Raw genomic sequence first — 24,859 nt, 5'->3', positions numbered from 1 at the left:
GGGGGAAGCACAGAGAGAGAGGAAGACACAGAATCTGAAGCAGCTCCAGGCTCTGAGCTGTCACCACAGAGCCTGATGCAGGGCTCAAATCCACAAACTGTGAAATCATGACCTGAGCTGAACTTGAATGCATAACTGATTGAGTCACCCAGGCACCCCAACAACTATCCTCCTTAATATACATCACCCATGTAGTCTATCTCATACCCACCTCCCTCTACCAACCTTCAGTTTGCTATCTTTATAAGTTTTTTATAGTTTGTTTCTGTCTCTCTTTTTCTCTCCCTCCTATATGGTCATCTGTTTTGTTTCTTACACTCCACATAAGGTGCGAAGAAGGGGGAACCATCTTGCACTATGAGTGAGAATGAAAACTGGTGCAGCCACTCTGGAGAACAGTATGGAGGTTCCTCAAAAAGTTAAAAATAGAATTGCTATATGATTCAGCAATTTCACTAACAGGTACTTACTCAAATGATACAAAAATACAGACTCCAGGGGGTACCTGCACCCCGATGTTTGTAGCAGCATTATTAACAATAGGCAAACTATGAAGAGAGCACAAATGCCCACCAACTGATGAATGGGTAAAGAAATGTGGTGTATATATGCAATGGAATATTACTCAGCCATCAAAAAGAATGAAATCTCACCATTTGCAATGACGTGGATAGAGCTAGAGTATATTATGTTGAGTGAAATAAGTCAGTCAGAGAAAGACAAATACCATATGATTTCACTCATATGCAGAATTTAAGAAATAGAAAATGTGAACAGACCAATTAGCAGCAATGACATTGAATCATTAAAAAAAAAAACAAAAAACAACAACAACAAAAAACACTTCCCAACAAACAGAAGTCCAAAACCAGATGGCTTCACAGATGAATTCTAACAAACATTTAAAGATTTAATACGTATTCTTCTCAAACAACTCCAGAAAATAGAGGATGAAAGAAATCTTCTAAATTCATTCTATGAAGCCAGCATCACTCTGATACCAAAATCAGATAAGGGCACTACAAAATAGAGGACTACAAGGCCAATAATGCTGATAAACAAGGATGCAAAAATCTTCAACAAAACATTAGCAAACTGAATCCAAAAATACATTAAAAAAATCATTTACCACGATCAAGTGGGATTTATTCTTGGGATGCAAAGGTGATTCAATATTTGCAAATCAAATCAACACGATAGAACACGTCAACAAGAGAAAGGATAAAAAGCATACGATAATTTCAATAGATGTAGAAAAAGCATTTGACAAATTACAACATCTATTCATGATAAGAGTCTTTAACAAAGTAGGTTTAGAGGGAACATACCTCAATATAATAAAGTCCATCTATGAAAAACCCACAGCTAACATCATCCTCAATGGTGAAAAAATGAGATCCCTTTACCTAAGATATGGATGTCCACTCTCACCACTTTTATTCAACATAGTACTGGAAGTGTTACCCACAGCAATCAGATAAGAAAAAGAAATAAAAGGCATCCAAATTGGTAAAGAAAAAGTAAATTTTTCACTATGTGCAGATGACATGATATTATGTATACAAAACCCTTAAGATTCCACCAAAAAAAACTACTAAAACAGATAAATGAATTCCATAAGGTCACTGGATACAAAGTCAATATACATAAATCTGTTGCATTTCTATACATTAATAATCAAGTAGCATAAAGAGAAATTAAGAAAACAATCCCATTTATAGTTGCAGCAAAAATAATAAAATACCTAGTAATAAACCTAACTTAGGAGGCAGAAACCTGTACTCTGAAAATGATAAAAAGTTGATGAAAGAAACTGAAGACAACACAAATGGAAAAATACCCCATACTCTGAACTAGAAGAATAAATATTGTTACAATTCCCACATTACCTAAAGCAATCTACAGATTTAATGCAATCCATATCAAAAAATCCCAAGAGCAATTTTCACAGAACTAGTACAAATAATCCTAAAATTCATATGGAACCACAAAAGATCCCAAATAGCCAAAGAAATTTTGAGAAAAACAAACAACAAATAAACAAACAAACAAACAAAAAACTGGGAATATCACAATCTCAGATTTCAAGATATACTACAAAGCTATAGCAGTCAAAACAGTAAGGAGCTAGCACAAAAATAGACATATAGATCAGTAGAACAGAGAACCCAGAAAGAAATCCACTATTAACATGTCCATTAATCTTCTACAAAGGAGGCAAAAATATGTATTGGGAAAAAGAGTCTCTTTTTTGGAAAACTGGACAGTTATGTGGAAAAAATAGATAAATAAACTGGACCACTTTCTTACACCAGACACAAAAATAAACTCAAAAATGGTTAAAGGACCTATATGTAAGACCTGAAACCATAACATTCCTAGAAAAGAGCACAGGCAAGAATTTCTCTGATGTTAGCTGTAGCAACATTTTTCTAGATATGTCTCTCGAGGCAAGGGAAACAAAAGCAAATATAAGCTATTGGGACTACATCAAAATAAAAGCTTGTTCACAGAAAAGGAAACAATCAATAGAATTAAAGGCAACCTATTGAATGGGAGAATATATTTGCAAATGACATATCCAGTAAATGGTTAGTTTCTAAAATAGCTAAAGAACATCTACAACTCAACACCAAAAAAAAAAAAAAAAACGCCCCACAAATAATCCAAATTAAAAAATGGGCTGAAGACATGAACAGGCATTTCTCCAAGAAGACATACAGTTTGCCACTAGACACATGAAAAGATGCTCAACATCATTCATCACCAGGGAAATACAAATCAAGGCCACAATGAGATATCGCTTCACACCTGTTAAAATGGCTAGTATTAAAAAGACAAGAAACAATAAGTGTTGGTAAGAATGTGAAGAAAAAGGAACCCTCACACACTGTTTTTGGGAATGCAAACTGGTGCAGCCACTGTGGAAAACAGTATGGAGGTTCCTCAAAAAATTAAAAATAGAACTACCATATGATCCAGTAATTCCACTACTGGGTATTTACCAACAGAATACAAGACACTAATTTGAAAAGATATATGCACCCCTATGTTTACAGCAGCATTATTTTCAATAGCCAAGCTATGGAAGCAGCCCAAGTGTCCATCAATACACAAATGGATAAAGAAGAGATGGTTTTACATATATATATATAAAAACTTAGATATTGAAAAGAATGCTGATACAAATAAATATATATATATACGTATATATACATATATATGTATATATATATAGTGTCTCTCTATATATAGACACAATAGAGTATGAACCATAAAAAGGAATGAAATCTTGCCATTTGCAAGAACATAGATGGATCTAGGCAGTGCATTGCTAAATGACACAAACCAGTCAGAGAAAAACAGATACCATATGATTTCACTCATGTGTGGAATTTATCAAACAAAACAAATGAACAAATAAAAAAAATGAGACAAACCAAGGCTGCCAGCATGGCTCAGTTGGTTAAGCATCTGACTCTGATTTCGGCTCATGTCATGATCTCGCGGTTTATGAATTCCAGCCCACATCAGGTTCTGTGCTATGCAGAGCCTTCTTGGGATTCTCTCTCTCTCTCTCTCTCTCTCTCTCTCTCTCTCTCTCTCTCCCTGCCCCTCCCCTGCTCACATTCTCTGTTTCTCTTGGTCTCTGTCCCTCTCTCTCTCAAAATAAAGTTTAAAAAAAAGTTAAAAGAAAAAAGACAAACTAAAGAACATACTCTCAACTACAAAGAGCGGACTGACAGTTACCAGAAAGGATGTGGGTGGGGGGATGGGTGAAATAGGTGAAGGGGATCAAGAACTTATGATGAGCGCTGAGTAATGTATAGAATTATTGAAACACTATATTTTACACCTGAAAATAATATAATCCTGTATTGTTAACTATTCTGGAATAAAATTTAAAAAAATAAAAGGGAAAAAAGAATAAAGGGGCAAATAATTTAGCAGGTTTTTCATTTGGGACTTTTGCCTTAAAAGTTGGCTCAAATAACATGAATGGAGGACTGGTTAGGAGATGTGTCTTATTATATTGTGAAACATTTTATTCCAACAAATCGTTGTTTTCTTTAAGATCATGTTAAAAAAATAGATGTTTTTTGTTAATGAGACAGTTTGGGTACATAGGGAAATAAATATGGGGGGAATCACAAAAGGATGAAGGAAATCTATGTAGTCATTATTGGGTATGTGGACTGCCAATCATAAAATATTATCATAAAGAAACAGTAAATGTTATGGGATGAGATTTCTCTACAGAAAGGTATAGCAATAGTAGAGCTGGCACAGTTTTTTTTTTTTTTAACATTTATTTATTTTTGAGACAGAGAGAGACAGAGGATGTGCAGGGGAGGGTCAGAGAGAGAAGGAGACACAGAATCCGAAAGTCTCCAGGCTCTGAGCTGTCAGCCCAGAGCCCGACGTGGGGCTTGAACTCACGGACCGTGAGATCATGACCTGAGCCGAAGTCGGACGCCCAACCGACTGAGCCACCCAGGTGCCCCTGGTACAGTTTTCTTATATGCAGTGAGATCCAAATGGTAGCAAGGAAAAATGACTTAAAAATATAAAAAAACCAAAGACCGGGACAGAGAAGCTGGATGAGAATCAAGAAAATAAGGCCAAAATCCATAAAAATGGGACAAAGGCATGTCATTACATAAAGATATAAAGTGCAAGGAGGCCAGTGAGACTTTGTGCTGCATTCCTATGAGGGAAAGAAAATTTTAAAAGAAATTGAAAGATGAAAATGAATTCAGCTGAAAGGAAAATAAATACCTGAGGGGTCTGGATAATGTCATCCAAATACGAGCAGTGACAAACTGGGTAACTTCTCTCCGGTTTTCTTACACATCACTTATATTCAACATACGGCCTCCAGTATACGAGTATGCTGATCGAGAATTACTTTATAGCCCATTGGACCAATAGGGAAATCTTAAGGAAACCTTAAGCAGCTCTTGTACCTGCTGCCAGACAAAAGGCAAAGAATTCTAAGCCTAGTTTCACCCTAGTGAGTTTCAATAGTAGGAGAGTAGGATAGTAGGAAACAGCAACAGCCGGTGGCCAGTCTTTGAATTCTCCTGCTCTTGTTGAAATCTGGCAGAAGACAGTTACTACCAAAGAGAGAGAAAAAAAAAAATGTCCCAGGGCACCGAGGTGGCTCAGTCAGTTAAGCATCCGACTCTTGATTTCGGCTCAGGTCACAATCTCAGTTTGTGAGTTCAGGCCCTGCATCGGGCTCTGTGCTGGCAGCCACTTAGTGTGCTAAAGGCTCTATGCTTAGTCACTATGCTGTGCTACTACAGCACTTTTTTTTGTGATATAAAATGATGTTTCCAACCAGTAAATGGGAAACAATAGAAGATGTGTACAGACAATGCCTAGTACACTAATATGTTGAATTCCTAAGAAATCATTGTTAAATATTATAGAAATACTGTTGTTGTCACAATGACAGCAGTAAAAGCCCTGAGTATGAAATCATTCAAAAGACACATGTATTCTGAATGCTTTTTTGTCTTTAATATATGTTATATTAATAATAAAATATACTAATAGTATAACATAATAACATGCAATAAAATAATGTTAATGTTAATAAAAATAAATGCTAATGCAATTATTTAGTAGGAGAGACCTTAAAATATTCAATAAATCAGGTTCATTTTTCTCTAAGGTATACTATTTTGGTGATTAACAATTTAAAATGTTTTTTTTAATTTAATAAAATCTGGCATCATATCATCCTTAATTATTTTCGCTTCTTTAGTAAATACAGTGATTCAATTAAACTGCCTATGTAGTTGAGTATGTTCTAGAAAGACATGTAAGAGAAGCCTGTAGAAGTAAAAACTGGATTTAAAAAAAAAAAGGTAGTGTCGCTGATTTGCATGGCTTCCGCAGTTACCCACAAACCCCCGTCACTGTACTCCTTTCCAAAGACTTAAGCCCTCACTATTACATTACGATCTCCAACCCTATTCTTTTCCCACAAACCTGTTATCTATCAACCTGTTTTGTCCCTCTGTCCTCATGGTTGTGTCCTAGACCTTGCTGTTATCAACAACCACAACCACAACCTCTGCACTATTTCATTTTCAACCATCTGCCCCACTTCCAGTCACATTTTTTTCTTGCTCTTTCTTGAAACACTCAGCATACTCTCATCTCAGGGCCTTAGAGTTTAGCTGTTCTTTTGGTCTCGAATGCTCTTTCTTCATGTATCTGCACAACTCACTCCTACAATTCGAGTCTTCAGGTCTCCCTGCCCAATATCATTTTCTTGGGAGGCCTCTGCTGACCTTCCTGTTTAAAATTTCAGCTCTCCTCCCCATTGGCCTCCTTATCACTTCTGCTTTCTTTATTTTCCTTCAGAGAATTTTTTTTTTTTTTTAAGTAGGCTTCATACTCAGTGCAGAGCCCCATGTGGGGCTTGAACTCACAACCCTGAGATCAAGACCTGAGCTGAGATCAAAACTCAGATGCTTAAGTGACTGAGACACCCATGCGCCCCTTACTTCACAGCACTCTTAATCATCAGATATACTATATCTTCTGACCAGTATCTAGTTTATCATTGGTCATCTCCACGAGAGAGGAGTTTCTGTATTTTGTTCACTCGTGAATCCCCAGGGCCTTGAAGAGGGTCTAGGACACAATAGGGTCCCACATCTCTGTGGAATGTAGGATTGTGGTGAAATGAAAAAAAAAAAAAAAAGCTATTGTGAGTCTGGACAGTTGTATACTTTATAAGAGGTATAAATTAATCTTTGGAGGGTCAATTCAAAATGTGAACACAATGAGGAAAATGCTACCAGTTACAGCACGTGGACTTTCTCTAGGATAGCACAGCTGTTTGATTCTCTTGATAAACATGTTTGTGTTTTTGTTTTTTTTCAAGTAGGCTCCACAGCCAGCATGGAGCCCAACATGGGGCTTGAACTCACAACTCTGAGATGGAGACCTGAGCTGAGATCAAGAGTTGATGCTTAATTGACTGAGCCACCCAAGGTGTCCCTAAAAACGTCTGTTTTCTGACATTATAGGGTAGTATTTGGTGTTGCATTTCTGGAAAACAGTTCCCACTCTTCTGTATATGACTAGGTTTTGAACTAGGAATTCCCCAGTGATTTAATTCGCTGACTAAAAGTCAGTTCCATAAGGAAAAATCATGCTTTGTTATGACTTTCTGAAAAAAACTGTACATGAGAGTTCTGGTCATGAAGATTAAAATCTCAATTCAGCAAGTACATCGCTTTACACATTTTATTTCTTTTACTATTTGCTATATGAGTCTATTATATTTATATGGATAAGTATATAATAATTTATAATATAATCATTAGTTGTAACTAAGTGTTTATTAATAAATATAATATATATTAATATAACATTGCTATGTCAATAATGTAAAATATACAATATTTATAAATACATTATTTATAATACAATAAAATATATATCTTTGTAGGTAATAAATACAGTGTCATATTAAACATAATGTATAATATAATAAGTACATAGAACTTATATATTATATATAATTATAAATATATAATAACACATATATAAAATTATGGTCTATTACTTTTTAAATTTATTGTATTTCTTTTTTATCAGTTATTTTAATTCTCACAACCAGAATGTGTCAACTAGCTTTAAGACAATAGAACTTAACAGTAAACTGTCAGCAAAACTGCTATTAATAAGAATTCTCCAAACATTTCTCTCTTTTGACATTTTACTACTTATCTTTGAGGCACAGATACCTGACGGACCAGGGATTGGCACAATGACTTGACTTTCGCTCTGTCCTTTTGTGTGGATGGAAGGTTGTCTCTATTTACTTTGGACAATATGACCGCCCAGAGTGGCATACCCCATAATTCATGGGCCATCTGATTGAATAATTTAATGGAGTTTTACATTAATCTTTGTTATTTTAGAATCTGCCAGCTCAGTCTAAGAGCAACAGCAAGACTCTAAGAGTCTACATTCTACATTTTCGGCCGACAATTGTTCCCCAGGTCTTGGACTTCCTCTGGTTAATTCCAGAGGTGGTTAACATCCACAACAAAAAAGAACCTAGGCAGATTCCATTTTCTTTCTTCAAAGAAAACTATAGTTTTCTGAGCAGACCGGCACAGCAACCTGGGTCTCCATGTGCCCGGATGACCACTTCTGTCTATTCCTCCCCAGGGATGACTGAGTGTGGAGTGCTGCATGAGCCCTAGGTGTTTATCTGGGCCTTACACGTGTGTATCATGGACCTCCCGCTGGCCACCACTGCCTTCTGAAATTCTCAAGAGCTCTGCAGTCATTGATAACAATAAGAACCCTTCTCTAAGCTCCAACTCTTAGGAAAATACATGCCAGCCTCCATGTTCAAATTTTAAAGTTACAATCTGAACTCAAGTTGACTGTACCTGGTGGACTTCTGAAGATTCCTTTACAAATTCGAAAGAATAGCAGCCTTTATCCATTTATTTTACAATAATTTTAATTTATATAGTTATCTCTCTGAAAGTCCTTTTGATGTTAAAAAGCCGTCATACTTTTATTATCTTTGTTCTTTGAGAGATTAAAGCTGGTTCTTTCAAGGAAGTCTTAAGGAGATGAAGCAGGGAGTTGAGGGGGCCTCTCACTGCACGTCTTCAACTGTTCCCTCCATAAGACCTCACTGAGCATCGTTCTGAGGGGACTAATATTGCCCTCAGGACAGAGTGGCTGCTGGCTTGAGGCTTATAACAATGACCAGAGTGTTCCAAAATACACATTCCAGCTATATTTCAGAAACAAAAAGCTGTCAGTAATTATAATATAAATACAGAATAATTTAGAGGCTCTTACCCTTGCTTTCTAAATAGCAAAACTATCAAATCCTAAAATATATACCCTTAAAAATGGGCTGATTTTAGTGACAGGTAGCAGTCTTCCATGAAAATGATGAAACTCATTAAGATTAATAATAATGAATATTAATAATTCATGACAAAAAATTAAAGGGTTCTTTTTTCTTAAATCCAAATTTGTAAAAGATGGACCCAGTATTAGTTGCATATTCTGCTTTCCTTTGGCGACGTGGTCAATACTTACAGTGAATTCAGAGAGCGTAGTCCTTGGAAAGCATCTGGTGCTAGTTCGGAGATCTGATTATTGCTCAGGTCACTAAGATTAGAAATAGGGTTAGGTTAAATTAAATAGAATGTCAGTGAGGATTTACTGCAGGAGAAAGCTATTTACTGCCTTTACATGTCCATTTTGCACCTATTAATACATGTATAAAATTTGCAACATAAAACATCTGAAACATCTTAAATTAAAAAAAAAATCAGACTTTTAAATCAATTACTGGCTCTTTTCTTAAATTATTATAAAAGCTGCCATGTCTTATTTTTGAAAATAGAACATCTAAGATTTGACTGCATACTATATTGATCACATAAATTCATGCGGGTGTGAATCAATATGTTAAATTACAGAGAATGTTAAAATATTACATAGTTTAGCTTTTAACATCACAGTATTATAAAACTAGCAATCGGATAGTCACATCACTTAATATTTAAGCTGTCAAACATTCAAATATTCATACTTAAGTGAATGTCTGCACGGTCATGACCTGTATAATTTTTAAAATTACATATATTCTAGAATATTATTCACTCACATTCTTCTAAGCTTTTTATATGGTGAGAAAGCTCCAGGAGGGATGACCTTGATTGAGTTCTGTTCCAAACGTCTGCAATGAAAAAATTCAATTTTTAAATGGAAACGTGAGCTCTCAGGGATGTTTAATTCAAGCCCAGGATGCATGTCAAGAAGCCACGTTGATGCTCTTCGTGAGTGATTCTTTTTTTCCTCAAAAATAAGTACTAAAATTAATTGTGCTGTGCCCTAAATGTGGGGCAAGATTGGGAATAAAAACAAGGCAATTATAAAATGAATAAAAATATCCTGATTTTTAGGCATTACAGGTCCATTAATATTTAAGTCTGGACTTTGTATAAAAGAGAAAGTACCTGTAAGAAACTAACTTGGAAGTACATGAAAATAACCTTTATATCAGTATGAGAAATATGTATAACACTGAACAGATGTATAACATGTTTCAAAGACAATTATAACTCTTCCACAAAGGAAATTGCTGTTGAATATTAAGTTTTATAAACCTTTTATCTCCTCTACAGAAAACATATTATAGATTAAAAATGCTGTTATGCCCAGAAAATTAATTTTGCAGCTTCTTATGAGGTAAATCTTAAATTCCAATCCATTAAATACCATAGGTACTTTTCGGTAAGACTGGCTGGACTCTGAATACTTCGTGCGAAAACCACTGCAGCAAAGCGCATTCAAAACACAACTGAAGTGGTTTTGATCACGCACCAAAATCAGTTGAAAATAAATCTATGGTTATGTTTTCAGAGAAAGACACGATTTTACCCACTAAGTTATGAATCACACAAATACATTTCCTTCAGTATCGTATCCATCAAAAATGTTGCCTCTCAGCTTCATTTCTATCCATGTGAACATTGTAATAAACATTTCCCATCCCTTCCCCTCTTCTCTTTGTATCCCAGAGGCTGACTCTTGGGAACCACATAATCCCAGGCTCACTTGCCAACTGATTTTTGTGGAATTTGGCCAATGAGAGGCACTGGTAGAAACTGAAGGTAGGATGAAGCAAGAAGCCAGGATATTCTCCCTTTCTCTGTCTCAGGGGATGTCCCCAGCAGTGGTCTCATCTCCTTCCTAATTTTAGCTCCTGCTGGGGCCACCTCCTGACTTTGTACAACATTCTTTTCTTCTTAGATCTTTGTAGACCTGGATGTGGAGGCAGCTTTCTGTTCTCTGTGTCACCTTCACAACTGCTTAATTTCATCCCTTATATTAAATCTCTCTGTTAAAATACCTAGCATGAGCTTCATTTTCCTGCCTGGATTAAAAAATATATATACAAATATATATTTAGGTATACATGTTTATATTGGCATATTTATATACACATATAAATACAACAACAATATATATATGTTGACTCTACATGTGCCATATACATTGGTTCATGTTTTATTGAATGTTGGTAAAAACTGAATGTGAATGAGGATATATGTATCAGCAACATTTAATGAACATCAAATCAAAACAAACAAAATATCCCCAGAAGGTTAAGTAGAAATGCCTACATTTCGGTCTTTTCTGATTCCAAAACCCTTCTTTAGTTTCAGGCTTTCCTCAACAGCCTCAGGGTTCACACTGACCTCCTCATCTCTACATGCAATGGGTATCCACAGTCATCATTGCTCTTAAACTCCCTGTAGCATTTGATAATGCTAACAACACTTCTTCCCTGGATGCATTACCATACACCTCTGGTTCTCTTCCCTGTCTCAATCTCTGGATTTGCTTTCTAATCCTCTGAACCCAGTTATTCCCCAAGTTACTGTCCCTTCCTTCCTCTCTCACACAGAAGGTAATTATTTCTCTGTAATTTAGTTATAATTCTTTCCCTCCAAAAAGCAGAAATTATTCTGTTCACATTAAAGATAAATTCAAGTTTATTTACAAAATATATAAGGAAGAAAATTTAATTTTTTATATATATTTATTTTAGATCTTTGAAGTTTTACCGTATAGAGAATTTTGAGTTGTATACCTTATATCAAATATCATACCATACATGTTGTCCTAATACTATTAAGTATTTTGGCAGATGTTATTTTTAATGTCTTTATAACACTTAATTATCAAAATGGACCATCGTTAATTAATCATTCTCTATTATTGGCCATTTAGGTTAGTAATAATTTTACGTGATTATTAATAACATGGCTTAGTTGTCTTAAGACAACTGAAGCATGGCCTCCTCCTGAAGCCTTACTTTATTTTCTCAGGTAAGGTTAGTTGTATCTTTCTTTATACATCCAAGGGCATTCTCTTCTCTGTGCCTCTGCTCTATCTCACTACATTCTAGTCATTTTTCACATATCCCTCCTCCACCAGGTTTGTTGGCTCCTAAGGGGCAGATTTACCCCAGAAGACAAGAAATAAATTGTATGAAGAAAATATAGATTTGGCATCTGGATTATTTATCTAGGTCTGGAGAAAGGGTACTTTTTTCAAAATCTCTAAATATAACAAAGGACATTTAAATCATTTCACTGTTACACTATTGATCAGAATGTTATAGATTGATGGTTTAGAGACACATTTAAAAAATTTTTTTTTTTTGCTGTGTTCCCTTCTTGTAGTTAGATTTTAAGAAGTTTAAAATGTAATCAATGAAAATACAGTGAAAGCAAGCTATAGATGCAAGACTATTGACTAGATGACTTTCTACAAATCTGGGCCAATGAAGAATCGTTTCATTTTGTTAAAGATTAGCTCAAAATCATGTAAAGCTATGATGAGAAAAAATAAAAATTCTTAGCATCTGGAAGATTTCTTTCAATGCAAACAGTGATGCAAAACTAGTTCATATGATTACTTTTCATAAATATCATTTCAAGTTCTTGAAAATAAGAAAACCAGTAGTCACTCATTCATTCATTCATTCACCCTTTGTATTCTACCTGTGCAAAATATACTATATGAATGGAATTCAATGGTGATTGGAAGAAACATGTTTATACCCTTATGGAAGTTTTATTGATAGGCATCTAATTTTGCTATTACATTTCCAATTAATTTGTTTAGTACAAGTTTTAAAAAATGACATATTCAGCATTGAAATATCAATGACATTAATTCACAAATGTGGCCAAATTAATTCTACTATCATATATAACTGAAGAGCTTCCTTAGAAAGTTTAAAATTCATTTATTATTTTAAAATCTCTAAATCCAGAATACTTATAATGATCACTAATTGTCCTAATGGCACTCAAATACATTTTATTGTAACAACTAAATTTAGATGTGTCTAATCTGCAATTAATTATATTGATAAATATTCCAACTAAAGCAAACAACAGATATATAAGTGAGGCTATATATATGTTTTAGAAAATGCATGCACAAAAAGTTATAAAACAAGGAGAATTCATGATGAAACAGTGTTAAATTTTACATGCAAAAATAGTAATTCAAACATAATACAGTGCTGTTGCATGTATCAATCATTCTTGCAATGTAACATAGTTAACCTTCACATTGCAAACCATTTCATTTAGAACATATGCAACAGAAGGCTGAAAGATGACATATAAAATGGATTTGCTTGCTTCTCTTTATTTATCTATTTGCTTCCAACCTTTTTTGTTAAAAAAGAAAAAGTATTTGAAACAGAGCTTACATGGTTATTTACACTGACTCAGCAGCTAATTGGTTTTTATGGCACTGTACCAGCAGTCCATTAAGGCAAAGCATAATTGCCTCCTTCATTCAAACAGACAGATTCTCAAGCAAGAAAATATTCTACCACTGACAGATGTCAACCAATAAATTTTAAAATGTTTCAAAATGTCCATTTTGTCTTCTTTAGTTGGCAAACAATAAATTAATGTGTACTTTCTTTAAACTTTCAGATCTCCAGGACCTTACGTTCCATTAGAAGAACTTAAGAATATATTTTTAAAACTGTAAGCAACACACATATCAAATGGTGTCCATACTTCTATAGAAAAGTGGGGATGGTACTTAAACCAGGTTATAAAAAATAAGGAAGAAATATATTATTCAGGTGAAGGGTAAAAAAACAAGTAAATGAAATGTACATTTTCTATCTTTGCTATCCCACAATCTTCTATTTTAATAGCATAAAATCTGATGAATTTTATAGAGTGCAAATTTGAATCCATTGTTCCATGAAGAATCTAATTAAAACCATTCCAGGGTTACAAAAACAGATAATGGCCGAGATATATCTGCTGTGGATAAAATCCACCATAATTAAGAGCGTTCCAAATGTTAGTCCTTCATAAAAAGAAAATGCAATATTTTGAATTTCAAAGTAAAAATATATTTAGAAAACTCAGTAAGGGAAGAAGAAAATTCTATCAACCACATACCGTATGGAAGCCTTTTTCATGTAAAAGTAGCCCAAACCTTTTTCTCCACAGAATGTGTATGAACAATTCCTAAACATTTTACCACTCTGTGTGTGTGTGTGTGGGGGTGGGTGGGTGGGTATAGTATATAAAAGCAACCTGCTGTTACCACTTCATCAAAATCACAAGGAAATTTTAGTGAAAAGTTCAATGAGATAAGAAAATGGGGACAATTTTATAACTCCTCCATCAAAAAGTTCAACACTACAGTATGTTTAACCAATAAAAACCTTTCTCCTCACTCACATACATCCTTTTTTCTTGTTCTCAATTACTGTTTTGTTTTGTTTTGTTTTGTTTTAAATAAATCATGCATGTATTCACACTTAAGAGAGTTTCTCAGGAATGAACTCCAACCAACATATGCCACTTTCTGGTGCCTATTTTAAAGAGTATAGAAAATGGAAAATGATCAATAAATCTCTCTGTTCGAATCCTGTAGGCCCTTACAACATGGAAATGATGTGCAGGTATAACTGAGCTCTGTGACTTAAAATACTCTGCTATGATTATTGACAAGCAGGTCTTACATCAGTAGAGTATACAACATAGTGCAATTCAGGAATTCAAAAATCCCAACTAGTTCTGAAACCATTTATGAGATATTAAACAATATTAGTTTATTTTAAATGACCCATTCAGCTCACTAGTGCTCAATTCTCAGGAATTATTTTCAATATTTTTCAAATTAAATTATGTTGACAAACCATATAAAATGATATCCACATGCCAAAGTGAAACAGCTCTTTCCACAAGGCATTATGTTTTATATATGTGTATACATAAAAATACAAATGTATAGTTCGGTGATTAAAAGTATGAGCTTTACAGCCACTGATAAGTTCTGTGGCCCTTGCAAAAATTAATTTGCTTCTCTCAGTTTCTCTTTCCAAAACATGAGGAAAATAAAACCTCCTATAAACTATGTTTTTATAAAAATATGAGATATAGAAAAAATGTTTTTCTTGCATAAAAAATAGTGAAAAGATAAAAATATGGGGATATACATGGGTATCTATGTAATCACATACATAATAAACAGCACTATATAATAATATGTCTACAACACATATGAGTTTCACACACACAGAGTATATAAAGAAGTAAATCCTGATACATGATTTGATCTCTAAGAGGAAATAAACATATACGATGGAAAAACACATTTTAAACAAATAAGCAGATTTGCAGATCGCTCAGCAATTATGTATTACACACATACATGCATACATCCTTCACATGGAGGCTGAAAAAATATATAATGTTGTAACTTCCATGATCCATATGATTAAAATATACCATTTTTTTTCAACTTTGGAAACTGTCTTAAGAACTCAAAAAGGTTTTACAACACCAGTAAAGTATGAGTTTGGATTGATTGTATCTGTAACATACAGCCCAGATGTTGATTATACATGGCAATAAAACTGACAGTCCTTTGCATTTTCCCCATCTGCTTTTAACATAAATGGCAAAAACAGCTGCCAGAGAATAGAACATAGATTTAATGGGGTGTGTGGGGAAGGTTGTGGAATGACCCTAGCTTCTGAATCTTGGACTGCTCAGTGTAGCCAAACATTCTCATCATTGGTAACATCAATCCACTATTTGAAAAGGAGGAAGCAGCTATATTCTTTTGACATTAGGGATTCTCTTGCCTATTACATAATAATTCCAAAGTCAGTACTTTGTATTTCTGGAATATTACTTCTAACTTTAGCAGTAAATGTATGCCTTGAAATCCTTCATATGTGTCTATATAAAATGACCCAAGATATTTTTGACTGAAGTACAATTTCTGTTACGTAATTGCAGTTCTAGTACTTTGTAAGTTTAATAAATATCTTTGGCAGGTGAATGAATATTTGCCTCTAGAGGGACATACTATGCATACAGCTAGCATTTCTGCCTTAGGACTGTGTCCATACTAATTGATTATCAGCCATCCCTGCCTTGGTATGACTTGTTCCTGAATATTGTCCATTTCCTTAATCTTATTTTATTATTATTTTTTGGTGATGTCATTCTAGGGTACATGCCCCTGTGGATAAAATTCAAATGATGTTTTCAGAGTAGAAATAACTCTTTTTCCATTTGGTCTTTAAGCATTTAAAGCAAGACAAAAATGAGTGTGTGCAAGGGTGTGTGTTCTTACTGACTTCATGTTTCAGGTAGTGACCTAAATAAGAGTTAACATTTTCATGCGTCTATTCACATGGATACATGTCCAAATGCAAAGATACACTCAAAACACACAATCACATGGCTTAGCTCTAGAGGGAAATATGGACTTAGGCACATCGCTCACTGATTTCAGGGGGATGGAGCATAGATTCATAATGTCAATATCAGTAAGTTTTCATGTATAATTTTTCTTTAGCAATTCAAGAAATAAAATAATTAAATGTTCTGCTGCTTTGATTTTCATTGATTGTGAAAACCTTTTGGACATTAACTTTGAGCCAGGCACTGAGCTAAGCTGCCCATTTCATAATAATTTTAGTTTTAAAAACATCATGCAAATTGTCTTTACACATCATTTGTTTAACAGTATTGCTCAATGAGTAGATAGCAATTGGCCTTCTTCCCCACCCCCTGCACTGATTTACTGTCCAAGTTACCCATCATCTTTTTCCTCAAGTTTAGGAAACAGTGTGACCCTGAGAGAGTAGTATGTGAATTATATGGAGTTTCAACTTAATCTTTCCAGATGATTATAGAACCATAAATCTATAGCTTAATTCCTAAAAAACACATGATAATGATTTGTCTGAGAATAAAGAATACATTTACTATGCACCAACTATCTTCACTTTAATGTTAAAGTCTACATAGGTCTTGTTTTACCTCTAATGGGTCTCCATTTTCTCTTCCATAGAAATGTTTAGGAAATCAACCACCACAGCACCAGGGTCACTTTTTGGAATCACATTCCATCATGATCTGTTGCTACACCTGCCTTTACCATGCCCTCCAGACTGTTGCTAACACATTCTTAGTGTACTCTTTTCCTCCAAACCATTCTCCACTCCACCTTAGGAGGGATTTTTCTAACATCTCTAATCATGCTAGTACCTTGCTCAACATGCTTCCTTGTATGTACTATTGTTATCAGACAAGGTGATTCGTCACGATTAGGATTCTACTTTGTTCCAGCAATCAAAAGTGCTTTAACTTCTCAAAGACATACTACCTCTAACTTTTCTGGGACTTCACACATGCTTGTTCCTCTGTCTATAAAGTCCCCAATTTCTCTGCCTGCAAGACTCCTCATACCTGAAGATTCCTTGATTCTTCCAGGCACACCAAGGTATTCCTCTCTCTGTATTCCTGTGTGTATATATTTTACTACTATCATATAGTTTAAAATTTTTCTCTTTGTGTGGTTTCAATTTTCTGTGCTGTAAACACCTTGGAGGCTGGAAATGTGTCCTTTCATCCGTAATGCCTGATGCACAGTAGGTATTCACAAATATTTGTTCAGGATGTACTATATGAAAAAAAATGCTATTTTCCATGTGTCCTTCTGTTGCAATAATACTCATCAGACTCCTTGAATTTATTTAGAGAAACCAGTTGGAGTTTCTTTCTTGCCTTACTACCTTATTAATCTCCATGCTGGTCATTTAAGTATTTCTTTTTTTTGCCAATTTACTTATAATTTACTGTACTTATTTTCACCTCATAACTAATATATAAAAATTTGATTCAGTCTTCTATGTCTTTCTCTTCAAAAGCCATTACACTTTTCTGCTTAAATGATCACACATCTCAACAAAAAAGCATATCTGTATACATACATGTAACATGTGTGTTACATAAATAATGTTTTGTGAAATTAGACACAATTAAAAAATAGGTAAGAAAATAAATTGAAAGGGTAGCCAACAGAATGGGAGAAACTATTCGCAAATCATGTAACTGATAAGGAGTTAGTATCCAAAATATATATAGAACTAATAAAACTCAGTAACAAAAAAAATCAAATAATCCAATTTAAAAATGGGCAAAGGGCTTAAATAGATGCTCTTCCAAAGAAGACATACAAATGGCCAATGTGTACATGAAAAGGTGCTCAGCATCACTAGTCATCAGGAAATGCAAATCAAAACACAATAAGATATCCCCTCACACCTTTTAGAATGGCTGTTATCAAAAAGACAAGAGATAACAAATGTTGGCAAAGATGTGGAGAAGAAAAAACCCTTTGTGCATTGCTGGTGGGAGTGTATATGGGTGCAGCCACTTTGCAAAACAATATGGAAGTTCCTAAAAAAATTAAAAATAGAACTACCACATGATCTAGAAATCTCACTCTTGGGTATATATCTGAAAAAAATGAAATCAGTTATCTTGAAGAGATATCTGTACCCTAATGTTCATTGCAGCTTTCTTCACAGTTGCTAACATATGAGAACAACTTAAATGTCCTTTGACAGACGAATGGATAAAGAAAATGTGATATATATATTGAGATATATGAATATTGATATATATCATGTCATATTGATATGTATCTATATATTATCAATATACACACACACACACATATACACGATATTCAGCCATAAAAAGAAAGGAAATCCTGTCATTTGCAACCATACAGATGAACCTGGAGGACATTATGCTAAGTGAAATAAATCAGACAAAGACACATACTGTATACTATCACCTGTATGTGGATTATTAAAAAAAAAAAAAATTCCAATTTAATTGAATCAGAGAATAGAACGGTGGTTACCAGGGGGTGTGGGAACAGGGAAATGGGGAGATGTAGGTCAAAGGCTACAAATTTTCAGTTATAAAAAGAGTAAGTTCTGGGGACCTAATGTATATCATGGTGACTATAGCTAATAATACAATATTGGGAGTAGATCTTAAGTGTCCTCACCACACACACACACACACACACACACACACACACACACACACACGAGTTAACTATGTTAACTATGTGAGGTGATGGATGTGTTAATTATCTTGATCTTGGCAATCAGTCCACAATGATTTGATGAGTTTATCAAATCATCACAATCACATTGTACACTTTACATATATGCAATTGCATTTGCCAATCATTCCTCAATAAAATTGGGAGGAGAAAAGAAAAAAATTGGGGGGAAATAGGTCATAATTTTCTTATCATGAATGCATATGATTAATAAACAGTGATTCTATCCACATAATGGATGTATGCAGCTTTTTAAAGATTGTTATCTCACTATTTCACTCAATAACAATTAAAGATTATTGAAGATACACACATGAAATTGAAAATTCTGCCAAAATAAATATGAAAGCACTCCAATATTATTAGTGAACTCAAGAATGGTCTACGGAACTACAAGTATAGCTGAATTTATAAATTTATTTTATATAATTTATCTTACTTTTTTTTTTTTTGCTGTGGAATTATCAAAGCTACTGTATGGATTATACTAAGCATGGCTACTGATAACTAAGAATACATATGAAATGCTTGTTCTGAGGGAACATGATAGAGATCTTTGTTTTGTTCACTGAATAATGAATTGGCTCTCTGCATTCGGTAGGAAGCTAAATTATGATGTCTTTTTTCTGGGCCCCTAATTCAGGATGGAATCATAATAAAATGCAGCAAATATAATCCAAAAGCACAAGGAAATAAAAATTAAGAATGAGCAAAGTTTGCATGAACTTCTTTCACATCAAATGACTTTCTGACTACCAATCCCATAAAATACATTGTCAGAAAGGATTCACACTATTTTGTTTTTCTAATTGTAACTATGTTAGCATATAATCAGAGCTGAATTACTGGTTTATGTATATACTTTGATGACGGCTTTCTTTTGATCTTAAGATTGTTTACTTAGTGACATTTCTAGACAAAATTATATTACTTGATAGAAGAAAAGCTAGTTTCTGCCTGAGATTTGGGGGCTACATAGCACATTTCTGCTGTTGGAAGAAATTCAGAACCAAATACATAAATGCAGCTAATTCTCCAAATCAAAGTAGGTACGTAGAATGATAGCTCCATATTTGAAATCTGGTTTGGCTAAAAACGTATGACATTATTTTCTACATTACAAAAGAATTGAAAGGTTTCTGCTAACCTTCAGAAACGTATAGCTTCCTACATTGTGTTTCAGTAGGTCCGAAACAAGTGTATTTTTCTTTTATCAAAAAAAAAAGGCTGGATACAAGATGATTTTGTTAAAGTACTAGGTCATAATTATTTCTACTAGACATAGAATATGAGAGTGTTATTCATTAGCATGCAAAGCACAAAATTATAAGAATATAAACTGCAAAGCCAGAAGTCTGGCATATGCTATATGCTAGCTTAATTCTGTGAGTGGATCTGAGGTAAGAAAAATATCTGGAATGTGTAAAACTTCAAAATGCTAACAAAGTTCTCCAGTTGTTATCAAATGCTCTAGTAAAACTATCAATAAACTTTCATTTTTATACTACTTTCTTAACTTTGCCTATTTTCTCTTGTGCTTCATAACTCTTAAGTTGGATGTATCTCTAAATTTTTTTAATACTTTCATAATGACACAATTAAATACTTTCACAGTGAAAACTCACTTTGAAATTATCAGCCTACTTTTTATTTAGCAAGGCAGACTCAGATTATGGACTATTTCTTTCACACCAAATTATATTAAAATGGCATAATTCGCTTTATTTAGACATTTTATCTATGTTGTCTAAAAAGCAGAGTCAAGGTCATTTATATGTGTTATAAAAATTAGTCGAACGGCATGCTGCATTTACTTTTTTATTTTCAAAATTTTAGCATATGAGAAGGAAATCAACCAATAACACAATAACAGCACTAGCTGTGTTATTAGCTGAGACATCACTGAGTCCATGGTAAATAAAACGTCACACCTAATTTCATGAACACCTATAACTCTCTTAAGAAGCTAGTGTAGAATGGGTGATTTAAAAACAGGTTAATCAAATGGAACTTTGGCATCCCTACAGAAAGTCAGATGACTTTGACATACAGTACGTGGATTCAGTTTGGCAAGTATTAGTTATTAGAATTAAGGATTCAAAAATTTGAAAGGGGCAAAGGCAGGAACAGCCTGCAAAAAGGGCTTAAATGTACATGGGAAGAATGTCTAAACGGAAATGGAAGAAAACATGCATTTTAAAAGTTGTATTCATGGGGCGTCTGGGTGGTTCAGTGGGTTACGTGACCGACTCTTGATTGCAGCTCAGGTCATGATCTCACAGCTAGTGAATTCAAGCTCTGTGTCGGGCTCTGTGCTGATGGCACGGAGCCTGCTTGGGATTCTCTCTTTCCCTCTCTCCCTGCCCCTCCCCCAGTACACTCACTCTCTCTCAAAATAAATAGATAAACTTAAAAATTAAGTTATATTCAATATCATAAAAGATTGTAATAAGATACAGCATTTAAGAGCCCCTTCTTTTTTTCACTTTATAATCATGCATGAAGTGACGCAGAGGAAACAAAAAGAGCAAAGTACTCTGAGCCCTCACATCTAACCTCCATCATTGTGAGTCTCTTTGAAGGAACCTTCTTTATTGCTGGCAGAGTAAAAGCAGACCCATAGTTTACACAAAGATGAGTTTCCTTTCCATTTCACCTATTTGAATAGTGTGTCGGAAAAAAAATGCATTATAGCTTCTGAGAATTTCCAATCCATCTTAGAAAACATTGAGACAACCTCAGAAGACCTGAGAACTCTCCTACCTTCTTTTCTTTTTCCATAATTTGAGCTTCTCCCTGACCTCCTTCTCTGAAACAAATGAAGGAAAGAATTGTATGGTTCTCAGCTTCGGAGTCTTAAACAACCAAGAGTGAAGGCAGTCAGACAAAGGTAAACAAGACCTACTAAATTGCTACAATCTATGTTCTTACTAACTATTCTCCATGATTTATGGTACTTCTGCATAATGGTTTGAACAGGTGATATGCCACAGAAAATCTATAACTAGATTGAAGAGAACTAAATGTCTACTTTATAGCAATCCATCATACCATACTCAAAATTTTATACTCAAACATGATGTAAGAAATTAATTCTGAGGATTTGATATATAGAGAATCAATTTGCTATTAATAATTTTGTTGCCATGGGCCAGATCACGTAAGACTTGCCTTAGGCCTTCTATCTGTATGAAAAGAAGGTTTTAAACAGCAGAGTTCAAAGCAGCAAAATGCTGGGAAGATTTCAGCTGGGGTAAGATCTTCTTTCTTTTTTTTTAAATAATATTTTTAATTTATTTTGAGAGAGAGAGAGAGAGACAGAGAGAGAGAATGAGAGAGAGAGTACAAGTGGGGGAGGGACGGAGACAGAAGGAGACAGAGACTCTGCAGTAGGCTTTAGGCTCTGAGCCTTCAGCACAGAGCTAGACACGGGGCTCGAACCCACGACCCACGAGATCATGACCTGAGCTAAAGTTGGCCGCTTAACCAACTGAACCGCCCAGGTGCCCCGAGAGCTTCTTTCTTTTATATTTACTTTACCTTCTACTACTCCACATTCTATTTTTCCCTCTCTGTCTTCATTAGTCCATATTCCCTTGTCACATTTTCTGTTCATCATGAAGAATGGAGGTTTGGAGGCACTCCAGAATGTGTGCACTGGACCCCTTCTATTTGCCCCCAACACTGTTCTTTACTCCATCCCACTATGCTAAGTGCTGGCACAGAAATGGTAAGGAAAACAGACACAGTCCTGCCCTTTTTAAGCTTACAGTCTATTAAGGATAATTTGATATTAATCAAAATACCAACTTCAACTGCTATAAGTTCTATGCAGATAAATCCAGGGACATGTGAGAATATTTGACAGAGAATAGGAGAGATGATACACACTATAATAGTGTATATAATAGTTGTAGTAGAAAGTAATATGAAATAGCTCTTAGTTTTGCACACATTCCTATACCTTAATGCCTGCCTTTATGCTCCATCTATGTTCTCTTCATATGTAAGTTTCTCAAAGCTTCTCTTGCCCTGTTTTTCTGAGTATCGGCTAGCCTTTCCTTCCGATTTTTTCAATTCTCTCTTCTACGGTCGCCCAACAAGCCCACGCCATGTTTATCTTTCTTTGGAGCTGGATCAATGAAAGAACATGAGCTCCAGAATCAAGTTAAGTCTCAGACTGAGGCCAGCATAGCTGCTTCACAACTGAAAACACTTTTAAACACAATCTCTTAACATTGTGGGCCTTATTCACAAAACAAAACAAACAGCAAAGTGAAGTTGTCAGTTTTGAAGGATTTGAGGTAAATGTCTAGAAGGTTCATTACCGGAAAAATATGGCCTTGGAGAAAGATGTCTAAGACTTAACTATAGAGTGATTGAATTAATGTATCTAAAGAAGGAGGCTACTAGTAGATACTGAATGGGTCAGCCTAGAACAGAGGAAAAAAAGGAGCTCCCAGACACATGTAGAGAGTGGAGTCCAAGCCAGTATGGGGAATAGAGAAATTTAACAAATGAATTTTAAGTATTTATAGCCCCATTTTAGCTCTTGCCATTAGATATCCTATTCATTAACTTTTACTTACTGTATACTTAAAAGCACCATTTTTTTTCTACAGGGAAAGAATGGGCTACTTCTTCAGGTTTTATTTTTAATCTTGTTCAATATAGCTTATTTTAGAGATAATTGCACTGTAAACATGCTTAAATTATCCATTTATTCTGTAAGTATTTATTTGCTATTTATCAAGTGCTTATTATATGCCACATTCTAGATTTGTACCTGGGTATTCAGTGGTGATCAGAACAGAACTAGTCCCTGCCTCTGACTTCATAGTTCCTACTTCAGTAGGGTAGACAGGTTTAAATAAACACGCAAATATACATATATAAACAAAATATAATAACTATACACACATTATCTCTATATCTATATTCTATCTATCTATCTATCTATCTATCTATCTATCTAATCTATCAATGTTTATGCAGAATAAGATTCCCAACAAATGAGATGACAGATCCTGGACCATCTAAAATCATCAGGATGATGAGGCTTCTTGGAGAAATCCACCAACATTCATCTAGCATATGTTCCTGCATTAGTTTTCCTATTTTAAGAGTCCATAAACACCCCTATCAAAAGTCAATGAGAAAAATCACATGATATAATGTGCGTGCAGCATCCAACACTGTTAGATAGATGTTGGTCTCTTTCCACTCCTCCTCCTACAAATTATTCCAATTTTAACTTTAAAAGAATGTTTCCCATCTCTCTTAACAAATAATTGCCTGAGCAAATACCAGAAGTGTGAAATTATAATTGTAAGCACAATGCAGAAGAAAGAAAAGTTGAGTCAAGTTTTTCTACCTAGAATAACAGGCAGTAGATCATTCCTTGATGTAGCACTTACATACTTTCTTTTTGTTAGAATTCTATGACGAGACAGGTGCAGGAATAAAGACATAGCACACACAGAAGGAAATCAACTCAACAGCATTGAATGAAATGCCTGACAACTTGCAGTAAAGAAATTCTACTTATAATTTATGGCAAAATCCAGATTAAAAATTATTTAAAAAATATGAAGGGAAGTTATAATTTTCAGTTCATCTTGAATTAAAAACTTGGAATCTATAAAAACAAAAAAAAAGATGTACAGCTTTACTTCCACATTTTATGAATCATACTGATGTTCTTTATACTAATAAAAATAAAAGAGTAATACAAGAAATGAGTTACTAAGCTAGTACGTTACGCCACTATAATGAATGGTAATGGGGTATTTTGTTGGAGTTGAAGATCAATATGATTTATTACCAGATGCTCTACTGATAAAGCTGATAA

The 24,859-nt window shown here is 34.4% G+C and overlaps 1 protein-coding gene across 2 annotated transcripts in view; it reads right to left on the bottom strand.

Moving 5' to 3' along the window:
- SLIT2 (slit guidance ligand 2) overlaps positions 1 to 24,859 on the bottom strand; it is a 373,985-nt gene that overhangs the window by 101,572 nt on the left and 247,554 nt on the right. For both annotated transcript variants that reach the window (XM_049630375.1, XM_049630377.1), the window contains exons 10-11: positions 9,674 to 9,745; positions 9,100 to 9,171 (exon numbers count right to left, since the gene is read on the bottom strand). In XM_049630375.1, the coding sequence (XP_049486332.1) occupies positions 9,100 to 9,171; positions 9,674 to 9,745 (144 nt within the window). The remainder of the gene's footprint in view (positions 1 to 9,099; positions 9,172 to 9,673; positions 9,746 to 24,859) is intronic.

This window comes from Panthera uncia, chromosome B1, assembly GCF_023721935.1.
Source record: "Panthera uncia isolate 11264 chromosome B1, Puncia_PCG_1.0, whole genome shotgun sequence".
Classification (NCBI taxonomy): domain Eukaryota; kingdom Metazoa; phylum Chordata; class Mammalia; order Carnivora; family Felidae; genus Panthera; species Panthera uncia.
Note: the sequence above shows the minus strand (reverse complement) of the source record. Positions and strands in the feature narration are given on the sequence as shown.